The sequence below is a fragment of the Syngnathus scovelli genome, chromosome 12 (genome assembly GCF_024217435.2).
Source record: "Syngnathus scovelli strain Florida chromosome 12, RoL_Ssco_1.2, whole genome shotgun sequence".
In the NCBI taxonomy this organism is placed as follows: domain Eukaryota; kingdom Metazoa; phylum Chordata; class Actinopteri; order Syngnathiformes; family Syngnathidae; genus Syngnathus; species Syngnathus scovelli.
In genome coordinates this window covers 11,914,183-11,931,261 of record NC_090858.1, presented here as the reverse complement: position 1 = coordinate 11,931,261, position 17,079 = coordinate 11,914,183, and the positions used below count along the sequence as shown (strand labels likewise).

The 17,079-nt window shown below is 47.1% G+C and overlaps 2 protein-coding genes across 4 annotated transcripts; one reads left to right on the top strand and one right to left on the bottom strand.

The window, feature by feature from the left end:
* Nucleotides 1-88: 88 nt before the first annotated feature.
* On the top strand, nt 89-5,785 carry trmt2b (tRNA methyltransferase 2 homolog B). Of its 2 annotated transcripts, XM_049735175.2 has the most exons (3): nt 89-655; nt 812-889; nt 3,413-5,785. In XM_049735175.2, exons 1-3 carry the CDS (start codon nt 89-91, stop codon nt 4,013-4,015), a joined length of 1,248 nt encoding a protein of 415 aa, XP_049591132.1. In that variant the 3' UTR covers nt 4,016-5,785. The 2 variants fall into 2 exon arrangements, with proteins under 2 accessions (XP_049591132.1, XP_049591131.1); XM_049735174.2 differs by having other exon boundaries at nt 89-889.
* On the bottom strand, nt 4,323-16,746 carry LOC125978104 (inactive phospholipase D5). Of its 2 annotated transcripts, none has more exons than XM_049735151.2 (10): nt 16,339-16,746; nt 9,619-9,755; nt 8,634-8,820; nt 8,005-8,113; nt 7,702-7,829; nt 7,437-7,634; nt 7,193-7,329; nt 6,936-7,101; nt 6,698-6,788; nt 4,323-5,783 (listed from the first exon to the last, which is right to left on the bottom strand). In XM_049735151.2, exons 1-10 carry the CDS (start codon nt 16,501-16,503, stop codon nt 5,305-5,307), a joined length of 1,797 nt encoding a protein of 598 aa, XP_049591108.1. In that variant the 5' UTR covers nt 16,504-16,746; the 3' UTR covers nt 4,323-5,304. The 2 variants fall into 2 exon arrangements, with proteins under 2 accessions (XP_049591108.1, XP_049591110.1); XM_049735153.2 differs by lacking the exon at nt 16,339-16,746 and adding an exon at nt 13,266-13,449.
* Between the last annotated feature and the right edge of the window lie 333 nt (nt 16,747-17,079).

Genomic DNA, 17,079 nt, shown 5'->3' with positions numbered 1-17,079 from the left:
AGAGGAAGGAAAGAAAAGTGCATTCGCGTTTTAATGGCGTTAATTATGTGTTAGCATTTCGAACCACTGTGGCATCCTGCGAGACGAGATGGCTTACTGGAGGTCATTCATTCTTATTAGACGGACTATCGTGCGTCCTTGGTGGGCGACCTGTCTGTTCTATTCATCTAAAGACACTATAGCTGTTGTCCAGGCAACGTTCCGACCAGTGAAGAACCGTCACAAGAGGCCCACCCAGGCTGATCTGTCCTGGGAAGACAGGCTGGCCTCTGTGGTCACCCCCCTGTGGAGACTCACTTATGATGAGCAACTTGAAGTCAAGCAAAAACACCAGGAGAAGGTACTGGAGCAGCTCTGTGGTGGAGGAAAGATCCCATTCCCTGTCCTGCCTATCCTGCCGTCTCCAGTTAGGGACGGTTACCGAAACAAGTCAACATTCTCTATCAACAGAGGAGTGGACGGTAACCCCAAGACAGTTGGGTTTTATGTGGGCAAATGGAAGGACAGGAACATTGTGTGCGTCAATGGAGACCACCTGCCAAACATGCCGGAGAAGCACAAACAGGTGGCCAGATGCTACCAGGAATTCATCCGCCGCTCATCCCTGGAACCTTGCCTCCTGTTCCACGAGGGCGGCCACTGGAGAGAGGTCACGGTGAGGACTAACGCAGCAGGCCACACTATGGCCGTCGTGTATTTCCACCCACAGGGTCTCACCCGGGATGAGGTTGTGGCCCAAAAGGAAGAATTGGCGGAGTTCTTTGCATGCGGTGCCGGGTCGGCTTGTGAACTGGACTCACTTTACTTCCAGGAGAGCGCCATGACACGTTGCACACATGAGGATTCGCCCTACCAGCTCTTGTTTGGCCAGACACACATTTATGAGCAGGTAATGAACACAAGTGCTGAAAATGTAAACAAACAACAGAAGGAAAAAATCGAATAACTGAGTAATCTGCCTATTATATTTAATCATATGTGAAGAGTAAAATAACTTTTTGGGTCCCTTAATACTTTGAATACCAATTACATGATTTACATTTGAATTTCATGTTATATTGCTTGACAGCAAACCAGTTGAATCAATTGCACTGCTGCTGGATTCATTTAATAGATTTTAGCTAATCAAATCAATTCTGCATGTTCAAATAAATCATGAACCACGTACAGCAGAACATCTATGGTTGAATTAAAAAAAAATAGGCCCAAAAAGTGGACTAGAAGTTGGAGTTTCAAGAGATTTGGTATTAGGTAGTTTTTGACAGGTATGAGCCACTATTCTTTGCCAGCAGAAACTACAAACCACCACAAAGTGACAGTATTGCTCTTCAAACGCCTGAGCGTCTCTCATGCTGTAGTCGGGTATAAGATGGTTTAGATCAGGGGTACCAACACGTTGCCTGCGGGCACCAGGTCGCCCGTGAGGACCGCATGAGTCGCCCGCAGGACTGTTCTAAAATTAGCTCAAATAGCGGCACTTGTCAGTGAGCTGCATCTATTTATTTTACAGTCAAACCTCGGTTTTCGAACGTCCCGGTTCTCGAACAAATCGGAATTCGAATGAAACATTTTTTGCTTCGGTTGTCGAACAAAATTCGGAGGTCGAACCTCACGAGTTGAGCCGGGAGGACCCGAGAAAACCTGACTGCGTGGCCCGGATGCCGACTGACTCCGTTGTTATTGTATTTTCGTTACTTTGAGGATTGAATTAACCCCTAATCATTCCTGCAAAGAAAGCAAGTGGGAGCAGTAAAGCCATCCTAAAACACAAAGACGCTCTTAAAGCAATGCGACAGTGAGCGTCCGGTGCCCTACGGTTGCGCGATTGGACCAAATGAAGCTTCCTGCGCACTGAGGTCCACTTAAAATTTGGAAAGTACATCAGGACTTTAAAAATACTTTCTAAATTTTAGCGACGTCTCTGTCACAATAATGCGACCAGCGCGGTGCAGTTGCGCGGTCGGCGACGCGCTACGGTTGCGCGATCGGACAAAATTAAGCTCCCAGCACACTTAGGTCCACATAAATTTTGGAAAGTACATCAAGACTTTAAAAATATTTTCTAAATTTCAGTGAGGGCTCTGTCACAATAATACGATCAGCGCGGTGCAGTTGCGCGGTGGGCGACACGCTACGGTTGCGCGTTCGGCGGTGCGCTGCAGTTGCGCGATCGTACAAATATGCGCAAATGAAAAAATGCTTTAAAAAGGCGTTTTTTTTTTTTTATCTTGAAACGGATTAAATTTTTTTCCATTATTTGTAATGGTAAAATAGATTCGGAATTCGAGCGATTCGCTTCTCGAACCGCCTTCTGGAACGGATTGTGGTCAAAAACCAAGGTTTGACTGTATTTTTGCTATTCTTGTTAAAATCACACTTACATGTGAACTGGAAATGACAATAATAACACATAGTGAAAGCCAAATTGAGCAAATTGGCTATTTCAGAAGTCTGTGTCAAACTGGTAGCCCTTTGCCTTAATCAGTACCCAGGAAGTAGCTCTCGGTTTAAGAAAGGTTGGTGACCCCTGGTTTAGATGATCTTCAGTGCACCCTCTAGTGGACAAATTAGTTACAAGCGTTACCGCATTTTCTGCACTGTAAGGCGCACTTAAAAACGTAAAATTTACTCAAAAAACCAGAGTGCGCCTTATAATGCAGAGTGCGTTATATATGGATTAATTGATGAATTTTTTGATCCATACTTGTTGTACACAGCGCTCTGCCAAAAGGTTTCAGTATGTTTTAGTATGACAAGTAAATTACAAGGTTGCATCGTTTTCAGCATTACGGCAACCGCGGTCAGGGGCGTCACCGAAGTAAGCTACTACTGGTCGATCGCATGACATTTGAAAAAAAAACATTTTTTCTATGAGCTTGATTGACATACACATACGCTTATCAAGAGGCAGTCATAGTGAACCGTCCCCCCCCCCCACAGCACATAGACACCAAAGCTAAGAAGCTAATTACGCATCAACGCACGCACTCGCTTTTTTCTTTTGAACTAAAGAAAGTTTATGACCAGCAAAAATGAGTGGTGTTGCTGAACCAAGTAAAAAGCCAAACCGTATCACTTTCATACCTCATTGACTGGGTTGACATCCCCTTTAGCACAGCACCATCTAGTGGATGCATACTGCAACCCAGGTCAACCCTAGTTTGATGCAGTAGCTTCTATTATATGTGCCTTTTAATACGGTGCGCCCTATGTATGAAATAATTTCTAAAATAAAAAAAATCAATAGAGGTGCGCCTTGTAATACAGTGTGCCTGATAGTGCAAAAAATACCGTAGTTAATTTACTGAATGTGATCCCCTCTATCGCCCTGGGCTGGATTAGACCCATTTGGGTAACCTTTCACAAAAGGTCGTAGTAGCTACACCCATCTGTTCTTGATTGTCCCTGACAGATGCTGGACTTCAGCTTCCGCATCTCCCCAGACGCATTCTTCCAGGTAAACCATAGCGCCGCTACAGTGCTGTACAGCGCGGTACGAGACTTGTGCGCCCCCAGCACTGAGGACACATACGGGACTCTCCTCGACGTGTGCTGCGGTACTGGCGCCATGGGCATAACTGCATCCCCCAGAGTACGGCGACTCATTGGAGTGGAGCTCATAGAGCAGGCGGTGGAAGATGCCAGACACAACGCTGCCCTCAATAAGCTTGACAAGTGCGAGTTTATCGCCGGAAAGGCAGAGGTCGTCCTCCCTGGCCTCGTGTCCCAGTTGGCGTCAGAGGACGGGCGCCTCGCGGCCGTGGTAAACCCCGCCCGCGCCGGTCTCCATCATCGAGTGATCCGGGCCTTGCGCAACCAGCCTGCCATCCGTCGTCTGGTCTACGTGTCCTGCAAGCCGGACGGGCAGGCCATGAGGAACTTCACGGAGCTTTGTTGCGCACCTGACCCAGAAAGGAAACTGACAGGAGACGCGTTTTCGCCAAGTCTGGCCTTGCCTGTGGACATGTTCCCGCACACCGAACACTGTGAACTCGTGATTCTCTTTGAGAGGTAGCAAATGGCACGTTTCAGACATCGGAATCACGTTGACTGTTTCAGTGACAGCTTCACTGCACACCTTGTGGGACGCCTGGCAATTATGATGGCATAAAGTTGTACAGCTCCTGGAAAACAGGTTTACCCTGGGGGGGTAAAAATGTTAATTGTTGTGTAAATATAAAGCAAGATGGGAACGAGCACAAAACGGGCTTAGCCTTGATAGCATTGTAACTTCATTCTAGTACAATCCATTGGCGTCGAAAATAATGAGACTATTAAAGAATTCTGCAATGCACACAGCTGATGCAAACAGGACACCAAAACAAGGAGAATATATTTTCTTTATCAAATGCAGCAATCAACCATATAATACAGTGAATGTGTGCACAATCAAAGGTATTTAAATAAATAGGCATTCCTCAGTGCACAAGTGAAGGCAGGACATGCAAGGCAGCAGCAATCATGCTGAAAAACATTTCAAGGTAGGCAATATTTTCAAAGCTAAACATTCACATCTCAAACTGAAAAACTGCAAAACACAGTCATGAGCACACCTTGTTCCTCTCTGCCTCATTCCCATTGATATATTTTAACCCATGTTTATGTGAAGTTACTGTAAAACAGACCAGCTCGCCATGATTTTAATGTCCTTTAGAATTGAGACATTTCTTCTTAATCAACGGAAATCAACATTGCGGAGGAAAAAAAATTGTCCCTTGAAATCGTGATCGCTTATAATCATCTATGGACTTTGTTACCTCCTCGTTTAAAGAGAATGACGTTCTGCGTTTATCATAGTGACCACTAGATAGCGCTGTGGGGTGTTGTTGGGGACCCAAGAGGCTGACATTTACTTTCATCAGAATGTACGCTTGCCAAAGTTGCTATGTTTTTGGCATGATGAGGCCACCCAAAAATGGCAAATTGTTTAAAGAATGATTCATTTGGACTTTTCAGAACATTTAAATATAATATTATATTTTATATTTCAATATCGGCCACTTACTGTAAAGCTACATGAGCAACACGTCATCACCAGTCCTTGCTTTCCTTGTGTAGGCACACACACATTTGCATTGCTTTGCAAAATCAAAGTCAACTGCCTGTTGCACTTTTTGGGGGGGATGCGGTGAAACGTTGCAAGGCAGAATTGGAGCCAAAATTCTGAACCGGAAGTTGCACTGACGCTCCTCCCTGATTTCATCCAATTAGCTTGCCAGCTATACTTCACTACAATTGAGCTACGCTTAGCCTGAACGTGCTCTACAAAAAGGCTACAAAAGATTCCAGTGCATCGTTTGTTTTTCACAGGGATCCATTTGGGATCTCCCTGCTCTCGGCTGACCGATTGTCGGCTTCCTTAAGGTGGTCCCATACGGTCCTTCTGATCTGTGCCTGTAAATGTTCAAGACCAGCGATTTTCTGCTCTCCGGGGTCGGTTTCGCTCTGGACTGCATCGTGGCGCTTAGCTTTGCTGTGAGGTTCGTTATCGTTGGGATCAGTTCTCACGGTATCACGCCGACCCACCCTGATGGGCACCGGCCCGCCATTCGGCCAACTTTCTTTGACCGTTCCTGCTCTGTCCATCTGCCACTTGGTGCAGACAGGGATCTTATTGGCCTGAAGGGAGCGGGCGTAGCTGGAAAACCAGTCCCTCTCAAAGGCGGCTCGGAGCTGATCCACCACAGTAGAGTTCTTGCCCTCCTCGACACCCCGGGGCTGACTGATGACCAGTCCCACGCCCGCGTTGTAGGTGAACTCGTTGCCCACCCAGTCCAGATTACCTTTCAGGAGAGAAACAAGTATTTTTGCCTCTGGCCTCGCTTTCGCTATCTGTGCCAAGACTATTTGCTATTTTATTTTCTTCCAAACTACTTCTGATTTAATGATGCCAGAATTTTGGTTCTCATGCTTGAACTTTTCGACGACAATGTGCACACCAAGCACAGCTTTGTTATGCCTATGTCAAAATCAAGTACAGTCAAACCTCTGTTTCCGACCACAATCCGTTCTAGAAGGCGGTTCGAGAAGCAAATCATTCGAATTCCCGAATCTATGTTTCCCATTACAAATAATGGATACAATTTTAATCTGTTCCAAGACAAAAAAAAAAAAAATTAAGCATTTTTTCATTTGCGCATTTTTTGTCCGATCGCGCAACTGCCGGGCACCGCCAAACGCGCAACCGTAGCGCGCCGCCGACCGCGTAACTGCACCGAGCTGGTCGCATTATTGTGACAGAGCCGTCGCTGAGATTTAGAAAATATTTTTAAAGTCCTGATGTATTTTCCAAAATTTAAGTGGACCTCAGTGCGCAGGGAGCTTCATTCGGTCCGATCGCGCAACCGCAGCGCGCCGAGCGCTCACTGTCGCATTGCTTTAAGAGCGTCTTTGTGTTTTAGGATGGCTTTACTGCTCCCACTTGCTTTCTTTGGAGGCATGATTAGGGGTTGATACAATCCTTAAAGTAACGAAAATACAATAACAACGAACGGAGTGAGTCGGCATCAGGGTCGCGCGGTCAGGTTTTCTCGGGTCCTCTCGGCTCATCTCGCAAAGTTTGACCTCCGAAATTTTGTTCGACAACCGAAGCAAAAAATCTCGAATTTTTCATTCGAATTCCGATTTGTTCGAGAACCGGGAGGTTCGAAAACCGAGGTTTGACTGTACAAACAAGTGAACTAGCCGATGCACCTACCTAAATAAATGGCTCTGTCGGTCACCATGAACCTGTTGTGGTTTATCCCTCCAAGACTGCCATCCCTCTGCACTCTGGGGTTGAAGAACTTCTACACACGCGCACACACACACACACACACACACACACACACACACACACACACACACACACACACACACACACACACACACACACACACTTTATAAAGGGACCTTCCCAATGCATATGGTTCGAGTCCATCTGAGTTTGGACTCACAGCTTGGAGTGAGCAGTTGTCTTGCTCCATGCACAGACTCCTCAGGGACCAGACAAAGTTGAACGTCAGCGGATGAGTGTTTTCCCAGCAACTTATCAGCAGACGCACGCGTAGCCTCCTCAGGATCAGAGCCTCCCGGAGAAAGCCGTCAATACGAGACCAGTACCTTGGACATAAGACGGACATCGATAGAGGGACGCCTACTGATCTACGGGACTGGATGAGGACCAAGGAGCGGCCGAGGTGACTGAGCTGACCTGTAAGCACTGCTGTTGAGCAGCGGCAAGTAGTCTGTGACTGAGATGTAGACAAAGCGACGGGCATCCTTGATGACCCAGGAAATGGCTTCCAGGTCACTGCTTCGGTCTTTGGGGATGAAAACATCCGGGGAAGTCTGTGGGGAGGGCAGCAGCGAAATGAAGGATGACATCATGGCTTCCTCTCCAGGAATCCCTTCGTGCTAGGCCCTTCCCTCATCCTCAACTGCTAACTGTAACTTACAGAGATGTACGCTCGGGCCTCGGTGCTGTTCAGGGTGAGCTCCAGAGGCGAATCCTTGTTGAAGATGGCGAAGAGGCGTTTGGACCAGAAGGAGGGGACAAACTCCTTGTACTGGAGCCCCCAGTAGACGTTGAACACCCTGTGAAGGTCTAGAGCCAGACAGCTGCAGTTGTACACCAACACGCCCAGCTCCTTCCTCTGGTGAGCACAAGCACACGCAATCCGAGCTTGTTCGGCAAAGAGGAAAACACTTTGAGTTCCATACTGTGGCCAGGGATCTCCAGTCCATGCTGCCGCTGCCAATGTACAAGTGTCTGCTGTCCACCACCCAGAAGGAAGAGTGGAGCTGACCTTTGCTCAGCGCCGTCGTGTTCACGTGATGCACCTCGGCGCCTGCAAACGCACGTGCAACCAGTCAGAAAAACGGCGCCGCAACTTTTTGGCCAGTCACCAAAGGGCTTCTTGTTACGCTAAGTGAGTTTGTGAGTCGCCGGGCTATTACTCAATACGTATGCCGGCCGGAACGTCGGCGCCAGGACGGCCACACCGTGACAACTGGAATGCTGACCGTATCCGACGAGCGTTTTGAGCTCCGCCGAGTCCATGATCCCGCTTGAGACCTTGAGCTGGACTTTCTTGGACTTCAGCGCCTGCAGCCTGGCCAGCAGGACTCTGCCCTGTCAGACAGACATGCCCAAAACACATCCGTAGGCACCCTGCTTCATCTGACCACACTTTTTGCATACCTAACACTTTGTTAATGCAGCTCATTAATCAGCAAAATTATTGCTGATGCTCGCAGACATACAGCGAACACACACGTGCTCGCACACATACACACGTCCGTGCAGCTGTGTTGCTACAGGCTAAAAGGCTTTTCTTGTTCTGAAGCCTCCGAGGGGGAGCCATTACGTTCTAATGAACAGCCTTTAGATGTTATTAGTCCAGAGTCTGATATACTGCACTGGATATACGTATGTGTGTGTGTGCGTATGTATGTGTGTGCGTGTGTGTGTGTCAGAACCTTTGGAGCCACACCAATAACATATTGTCAGATCGCAAGCCTGTAATGAGTGGCTCATTTAATGCAGTCAAAATAATAACTCAACATTGTGGCAGCAAACTCATTTCATTGGCAATTGGAATTTGAACAGAATGGCAAATGAGGGAGGAGTTTGAGCACATTGTGCTTTGTACCTGTCTTGCTGTAGGCTGGAAGCTGGACTCGTATTCAGATGAGTTGAGCAGCCACAGCGGGGAAACGATCTCCACCACGCGGATGGCTTGATCCAGCAGGCCCAAAAGTCCCGCAGAAAGCGAGAGGTGGCACACGCTGCTGTTGGAGAAGGCGACGTCTTCGGGAATGTTCTCCACTAGAACAACTCTGAGGAAGACATTGTGATGGCAAATGCAAACTAATCCGAGGTGATTTTTTTCTCCAATGAGACCAATGAAAACGTGAGCCGTTTTCAGCCAAAACGATTACCTGACAAATTGGCTTGGCTTAATGAGGAACATCAGCATATCTTTGCTAGCTTCCGCCAGGAAACGCGATTACACACCGTCATAGATTTTCGTGTGTCTGGAAGTCTAATGTGCTTGCATCCGCTGCAGATGTGATGACGGAAGAAGCGGCAAACGTGACTACAAAACCACACCAGCGCTAGATTGAAGCATTTCTTCCAAATGGATTTGACCAGGACAAAATAATTGAATTGGACTCTGGCAGACCCCCTCTGGAGGACTGCGTCAAAAATATCAAAGACGTCCAAGCACACATTGTACCCGTCAGGCTGAAGGGCACGTCGGCCCGGGTGTGTTTCATTTACTGGCACAGCACTCGCCAGCTCTCAATTTGAATTTCCTGGCACAAGCCGAACTCGCCGCCATTTTGGGACGCGTCCAAAGGTCAAACGCCATGAGCGCTAATTGACAAAATCAGCTGCAAAGATGCTGACTCTTCCTCAGAATGTTATTCCTCTGGATGACTATTGTACTTCAGAGCAGAAATGTTGCCTATGGAGCAAAATCAAAAGGGTGGGAAAAGTGATATCATTGTTTTGGCCTCATTAAAACATCGCACCTTGCAAAGGTACCATATTAGTTGAATCCCGCCTTTCAAACGCCAGAGTGATGTCACTCTAAAAGTTTGAGGGCAAAGGCGCATCCATGTGCCTCCCACCTGCAGTCCCGGCTACAGTTCTCCTCCGTGATGCCGTCCTCGTCCTCACCCCAAACGTCCACGGCCGAGAAGATAAGCGCCACCAGCACGGCGAAGCAGCACAGCAGGGCAAAAACCATGATGCACTTCTGCTGAGACTAAAGAAAAAAAAAAGCCATTGTCAATAAAAAAATAAAAAAAAGTACAGCTGCATTGGCCTGGGTTGTTAAAACGCACTCCATTATTTGCCTTCATTTGGCATCGTCCAATCAAATGAACGGGGACCCCCCCCCTGTAAAGTTAAAGTACACTTCTTTGCAATTTGGCACGCCAAATTAAGCTAAGCGTGCTGGTAACACACACACAGACACACACACACACACACACACACACACACACACACACACACACACACACACACACACACACACACACACACACACACACACACACACAAGGCATAACGCAAAATAATCCCCAAGGTGCATATTGAGTGACAGGAAAAGCACATCACAGAATGCTGCCAAGCATGTCTTTTGCTGACGAGACATACGTATTTGTGTGTGTGCGTGTGTGCATGCATGTGTGTGCTGGCAACACAGTCACGTTTGAGTCACGTTTTGTGAACTCTTGTCCGTCTTTACACTTTTACGTCTCAACTGATGCCAGTGTCTCATCTTCAATCTTCTTTTCTCTGGATGAGATCACGCTCACGACAAATACAAGCAGCGTGCGTATTCATGGTTTCTCAATGCAGCTAATTCTTGTTGGCTGGCCCGTTCCTTCGATTGAATCGGGTTTGTGATTCAGATGCATGCACGATTAGTTTGGGGCACTCGAGACTCCCATTGCTGCAGCGGCCGCCGAGGGAATGCAAGTCGCGTGTCGGCAGCTGTCGAGAGGCTGAGCGAGCGTTCTGCTGATGAACGTGCAAACAAAGCCGACTGATACCGTGAAAATCGAGCTGCGGCTGGATGCAAGTCGCATTTGCCGATTCAGGTTGTCCGGTATCAAGCGGACTGATGGTTCCGAGTGTTTCTATTTGACCGTGTCACTCAACGTCAATCGAGATGTGAAGGGCGTCGTGGCCTTCCTCAAGCTCGCTGACGGCTGCTTTATGAGAGGAAGCAGCCGTATGTTTACAAAGCTGCTCAATGGGCTCAGGAGTCAGACGGTGTTTACAAAGCTGCTGACGATGAAGTTCCGGAAGCATCTGGACCGTGGCCCGTTTTCCACCTCTGCCTAATGTGATCTAACTGTCGTCTCGTCAGTGTGACACAGTGACCGCATCCACATAAAAGTCACAAATCACTGACTTAGTTCTTGGCATTTGCTTTGGGCCAGACCTGTACAAGGACTTTTTGCATCGGGGCCAACTTTGTTCAAAGTCATTTGGCCAGTAAGAAAACATGCCACATCTCAACACCTCGCTGATTGACTTCACATGGCTGCTGCGTGTCGGAGCAATTTGTTTGTTGTGGTGTCATTTACGATTTCAATTTGCAGCGGTCCCACAACTGATTGGCTGGCCAGAGAAATTGATGTAGACAGCGGGGGCGACTGTGCCGGATGAAGCGGTCAACAGCGTAGGTACTGGATCACCTTGAATGCCAGCAACAACCAGGCAACCAACCAGCACAAACCGGTAAGACCCTTCCAGGCAGTTGTTTTGTCTCCAACAATACTGTATATAAAAATATATTTGATTTGTAACGCCCAACTATTTCATGGCAGCCGTACAGCAGTCGGCGTCGCATTGGTAGCCATCTTGGTATGAACAAATTAGTCACAGACCATTGAATACCCAAACTTGGCACTTTTTTTCTGTTAGACAAGGCTACAGCCACAAGATGGCGCCAAAAGCTATCTTTTTGTAAAGGGCATACTTTAGCCTCAAGACAAAAACAGCAAATGTTTTTTTTCAACAAATAACATCCATCCATCCATCCATCCATTTTCTGAACCGCTTAGTCCCCACGGGGGTCGCGGGCGTGCTGGAGCCTATCCCAGCCGTCATCGGGCAGTAGGCGGGGGACACCCTGAACCGGTTGCCAGCCAATCGCAGGGCACACAGAGACAGACAACAATTCACACTCACACTCAGGGACAATTTGGAGTCTTCAATCGGCCTACCAAGCATGTTTTTGGAATGTGGGAGGAAACCGGAGCGCCCGGAGAAAACCCACGCGGGCCCGGGGAGAACATGCAAACTCCACACAGGGAGGGCCGGAGGTGGAATCGAACCCGCACCCTCCTAACTGTGAGGCGGACGTGCTACCCAGTGCGCCACCGAGCCGCCCCAACAAATAACAGAAGATAGCAAATAAAAAACTCACAGATGCTGAAGCGCAAATATGTGGGGTTCTCCATGATCAAAACTAGCAACATAGTAATAGCCCCGCCCCCAAAGTGAAGGCTCAACTCCAAGTTTAACGTGGGCACAAATCCTGTTTGTTGGCTACAAAGGCCAGTGCTTTCAAGAGTCATGTGATTTTTGCGTTCCCCTCCATCATCGTCTGGTCTCAACCTCGCTCCTCGCCCGTTCATCTCTCCGGGCTTCTCTTCCAACAAAATCAATAGATCAATGATAGCGCCATTAAGAAGACATGAGAGCCGTGTCAACTGAAATGAGGCCCGAGCCCAACTGTAAACCCATCCGGTCACCCGAGGAGGACCACGAGATTCATTTTGTCTTTGTCCCCCCCTGAGCCTTTTTCACAATTTATTAACAATAAAGTGTGGGCCTTAAATCAAATGCTGAAAGTTGTTCTCCACATCAGAATCTGGGGGGCTTTGAGAGTACGACCCACTAAGCAACTGTGAGGTAGACAGATGTGCTAGCCACGAGGCGTGTCACACATAAATATACAAACTCATCTTTTTACGAGGTTGACTGTAAAATTGTTGCTCATTCCCTCCTTGCTTGAATTGATTTGTGACCAGTATTAGTATGTGCGTTGCAGACGCATCCAGAAATATGTCAAGACAAGCAATTTTCTCCACTCCTTTCGTGGTGGACAATTGCTTGCTTGGGAAAGGATGCTCGGGCACCGAAGCACCCCCCCCCCCCACCCCCTATGATGCTGCAGATAAATTTTCTCTTTTTCCCAATTGAGCACTTCATTGCAAACAAGCCCCCTGTAGACTTTTATCTTTTTTCTCGCTCTTGATGTATTTTACGGATGGTGCAGGAGCCAGTCGTCTGGTTGCCATGGACACTGCTTCAGGTGTTTCTTCACTTTGCCAACTCCCGCATCTGTGCGTGGAATGTGTGTGTGTCTACAACAGCGTAATATAAAGGCTGTGTGTGCATGTGTGTGTGTGTGTGTGTGTGTGTCTGTGTGAGCAGAATTACAAGAGATGTTTCTTCCCCTCCTTGCTCATCACCATTGCTATGATGTCCATCCTGGCAGACAGATGCCATGAGCGGAGCAGTCGCCCTTGTGGCGGCCAATTAGGCCCGCCAAACTCCGTAACGTCATTAGTTAGTTCATCTGTGACCAATCTATAATCTTTCGTTTGTACTATAGTGGTCGGTCACGAGTTAGTAATGCGCATTACTGCCACCTACAGGACTGGAGGTAACATTTATACCGTACACTGCACGCCAGGCAGGCAGGCACAAGCATCAAACAAGCACATGTTCACTTAAAACTGAAAAAGCTCACCTTCATGATGCATCCCTTGTTCGCAACTGATGGAAGCCACTCTGTCTATCTACTTTGTCTCTCTATTTTGTCTAGCTAGTCTATCTAATCTTATCTGCATCTCCCTACTTCTTCCCTTGCACTTCTCAGGTCTGCGCATCGTGTGTTGGTCCACCTCTTTCTAACTCTCCCTCCAACCCGTCCTCCATCTATCCCTCCCTCCCACCCTCCCTCACTCCCTCCCTCTCACTGTAATAGAAAGCTCACATTTCTCTCACTTCTCCCTCATGGACACTGAAGGTAGGAGGGAAAGGCAGAATAAATAGAAGGTCCGGCTCAGGCTTTCCTCTTGTCTCATCTCATTGTATCCTCGTGTGTGTGTGCGCGCACGCGTGTGTGATGCTGCTCTTCCCTCGCACACACGTAGTATACACTCATGTTTGCTTCCAAACGGTGCAGGTGCAACATTTGAAATAGTTTGCATTATCGAGCCTGTTTTTTTTTGCAATTCTTCAATAGGGGTCAGCAAATATGCGCGTGCGCGCACACGCTTGAAGATATCCTGTTTCCTTCCGCTCTTCATTAAAGATAGTGAACGCTGCTGTGTGGTATTTGAGACCCTTTTTTGGTCTGCGTCCACATTGACATCCAATTGCTCTGCAGATGCAGTGAAATGGAAGCTGCACAAATGTTTTCAGCTCCTTTTGCAGCTGCGCACCCCCAGGTGGAGATTGATGAAGCTGTTTGGATACCAAAGTGGAACCTTTCGTTTGGAAACATAGTTGTTAGAAAAAAAAAACCTTGAAAGTCAGATGGCAGTTCAACAAGCATGTCAGGTGTCAATCTTGACATTGATCATGCTATTTCTTCCCCCCCACACTTACTCCTAGAAGGGGAAGATTCGAAGAGTTCGTTCATGTAGATACTTTTAGCAAACTTAATCATTAGAGAGAGAGAGAGCGAGAGAGAGAGAGAGAGAGAGAGAGAGAGAGAGAGAGAGAGAGAAAGCGGGGGGAGGGGTAAAATATCTGCAATGATAGACGCTAGTTGTATTTGTAACATCGGGCAATGGCGCCCTCTATCGGACTTAAATCGACATAAATTGCACTCGAGTCAATATTTTTGGCCACTTTTACACGGTTAGTACGGTATGTACAAATATTAGGTGCCGCATCGTTATCTTTTAAACCACATTACTATTGTCAATAAGCAATCATTCACATTTTCAAGATAACGTTCCACAAAACTCGCCACAAACATGGCTGGCTGCGTCACTGAAGCTAAGCTCAATTTGATTACAATTTAAAAATTCTCAAATGTTGTTATTCACCCACACTGTTGATATTCTCCTCATTTGTGGGGTGGGATCCGGACTGCAACTGAATTTATCTTGTCTTTCAAGGCTAATGGCGTGTCGTTAGCAAGCGGGAAGCCCGCTGACAGTGTCAATAAACAGCCGAGTAATTGAGAATCCATATGGATATTGTTACCCACAATTTGGCTGCACTGAACACACATGACACTCAGAGACATCTGTGGGTCAATTGCATGAGTGTACTGGTACCTATACAATAATATGAGCAAGCAATTTCATAATATTACATCTGCACGTCAGGAGACCCATCAGTGCCAAATGTGTTTCTCCAGCAATTTTGTGTTGTGGAAGAGCGCCTGAGAAGGCTAATTCATCATGGCAACGTTGTGGATGAGCCCCTGCTCCCTTCCACCAACAAATATTCACTACGCAGCCTCTGTTTCATGTTTGTTGTACATATGTGGGCAATCGGTGCGGAGCTGCTGTTCTTTTCAGCTGGCTTTGTATGCTTGTCTTAAAACAATTACCGTATTTTTCGCACCATAAAGCGCACTGGATTATAAGGCACACCCTCATTTTAGAAATTATTTCATATATAGGGCGCACCGGATTAAAAAGCGCATAAAATAGAAGCTATACTGCAACAAACTGAGGTTGACTAGGGTTGCGGTATGCTTCAAATAGCCAATAACCAATAAGCCCTCTATAAACAATCGCGTTTCTCAAACTATCTCCTATAAAATGATCGGAACTGACTAAAGTTCAATCTAACACCATGGTAATGCTTACTTATGTTTCCCTTCCATATCGATCCGTAAATTTACGTGGAACATTAACGGAGCAGCCTATTTTGAAATGAAATATCCTCGTGTGTATAGCAGCTATCATTATAGCATTAGCCACCCGCAAACTCCCATGAGCCTCAGCAAAGTGTCGTGGCAGCCCCCTGTAAACAATCACGTTTCTCAAACTCTCTGCCATAAAAGTGATTGGAACCGACTAAAGACTGATTTAACACATTGGTGCTACTTATTTATGATTACGTTGGATATTGATCAGTAAACGTACTCGAAAACATTAACGGAACAGCCTATTTTGAAATGAAATAGCCTCGCGGGTACAACAGCTATTCAGTGATGCCCCCTGACCACGGTTGCCGTAATGCTGAGAAGCGATGCGACCTTGTAATTTACTAGCCGTACTAAAACGTACTGAAACATTTTGGCAGAGCGCTGTGTACAACCAGTATGGATCAACAAATTCATCAATTGATCCATATATAAGGCGCTCTGTATTATAAGGCGCACAGTTTTTTTGAGTAAATTTTAAGTTTCCAAGTGCTCCTAATAGTGTGGAAAATACGGTACATAGCTTTGCCAGCGAAAAGTCTGTTTACCTTCATGCTAATAAAAAATGCAAAATTGAAGTCGGCTGTGACCACTCCCACAGCGGCGCAGCTCCCCCTATCACGGATACGCCAGCCTGTGCTCATTTGTAGCGGCATGCAGTTTTGTGTTGTTGCAGGTTTTTGCAGCAATTTTTCTCAAATACATTTCTGGATTCACTTTACAAAGCCTTCTTCAACACAACCTGTCGTAAAATAGAGCAAAAAAGAATCAATTTTCTTCATTCAGAAATCTTTCTAATAATGTGGCCCATTACCTCCAGCAAACAACCCCAAACCAAAAGTCAATTATGCATCCCGTTCAAACACACAAGGAAACTGTCGACCCCATTGATTGCTATTCTAGACGATGGGCTTTCTTGTCCAGCACTTACATGTTCCAATTTGTCCCTCCTGCGGAGCCAAACGCTGGCTGAGTAGTCCTGCTGCTGCACAGCCAAAATTATGCTGCTGGCCGGGATCCCGGTGACCGGAATCCCCAACCCGAACCCCTTCAGGTCTTGGCTAATTGCTGGCCCTCTGGGAGCCCGTAAGTCCATGCTTGCAGCTGCTGGGCAACTCCCCACAGCTCACCAGGGAGTCCTAGCGTAGGGGTTTCCCTTCAGCGTGGAGCCTCCTTTGGCTTCCTCTGTACATGGTGCACCAAAAAAACTCAAGTAGTGGTCCTTTCAGGCCAGGGGCAATCCCAAGTCGGATCTGGACTAGAGGCTGAGCTGGACTTTGTTTAGCTCAGCACAGAATCCCAGCAGTGTGACGAAGTTCCAGTGAGTTATCCCTTGTGTAACGACGGGGAGGTAGGATAGGGTGGGTGTGGTTGGGAGAGAGAGAGAGACAGAGAGAGAGAGAGAGAGAGAGAGAGAGAGAGAGAGAGAGAGAGAGAGAGAGAGAGAGAGAGAAAGAGCGGGAGCGGGAGCGAGAGCGAGAGCGAGAGCGAGAGAGGTGTACACACACACACACACACACACACACCTACATATACACGTTTTATATATATATATCGGGAACCTTTCTGGTTGCTTTGCCTTTGGAAGGCTAACTTTCAAGTTCAATTAATATTGTATAACTGTTTATTGTGTTCTCTGACTCACAAATACACACACTTGAAGTGGTACATG

What these genes read in the sequence shown, in the direction of transcription:
- trmt2b (XM_049735174.2), top strand. Translation starts at nt 89, where the DNA reads ATGGCTTACTGGAGGTCATTCATTCTTATTAGACGGACTATCGTGCGT. An exon ending in AGACACACATTTATGAGCAG is followed by an intron (nt 890 to 3,412) that starts GTAATGAACACA and finishes TGTCCCTGACAG; the next exon opens with ATGCTGGACTTCAGCTTCCG.
- LOC125978104 (XM_049735151.2), bottom strand. Translation starts at nt 16,503, where the DNA reads ATGGACTTACGGGCTCCCAGAGGGCCAGCAATTAGCCAAGACCTGAAG. An exon ending in GGAGGGACAAATTGGAACAT is followed by an intron (nt 9,756 to 16,338) that starts GTAAGTGCTGGA and finishes TTTTTTCTTTAG; the next exon opens with TCTCAGCAGAAGTGCATCAT. An exon ending in AACTGTAGCCGGGACTGCAG is followed by an intron (nt 8,821 to 9,618) that starts GTGGGAGGCACA and finishes TGTCTTCCTCAG; the next exon opens with AGTTGTTCTAGTGGAGAACA.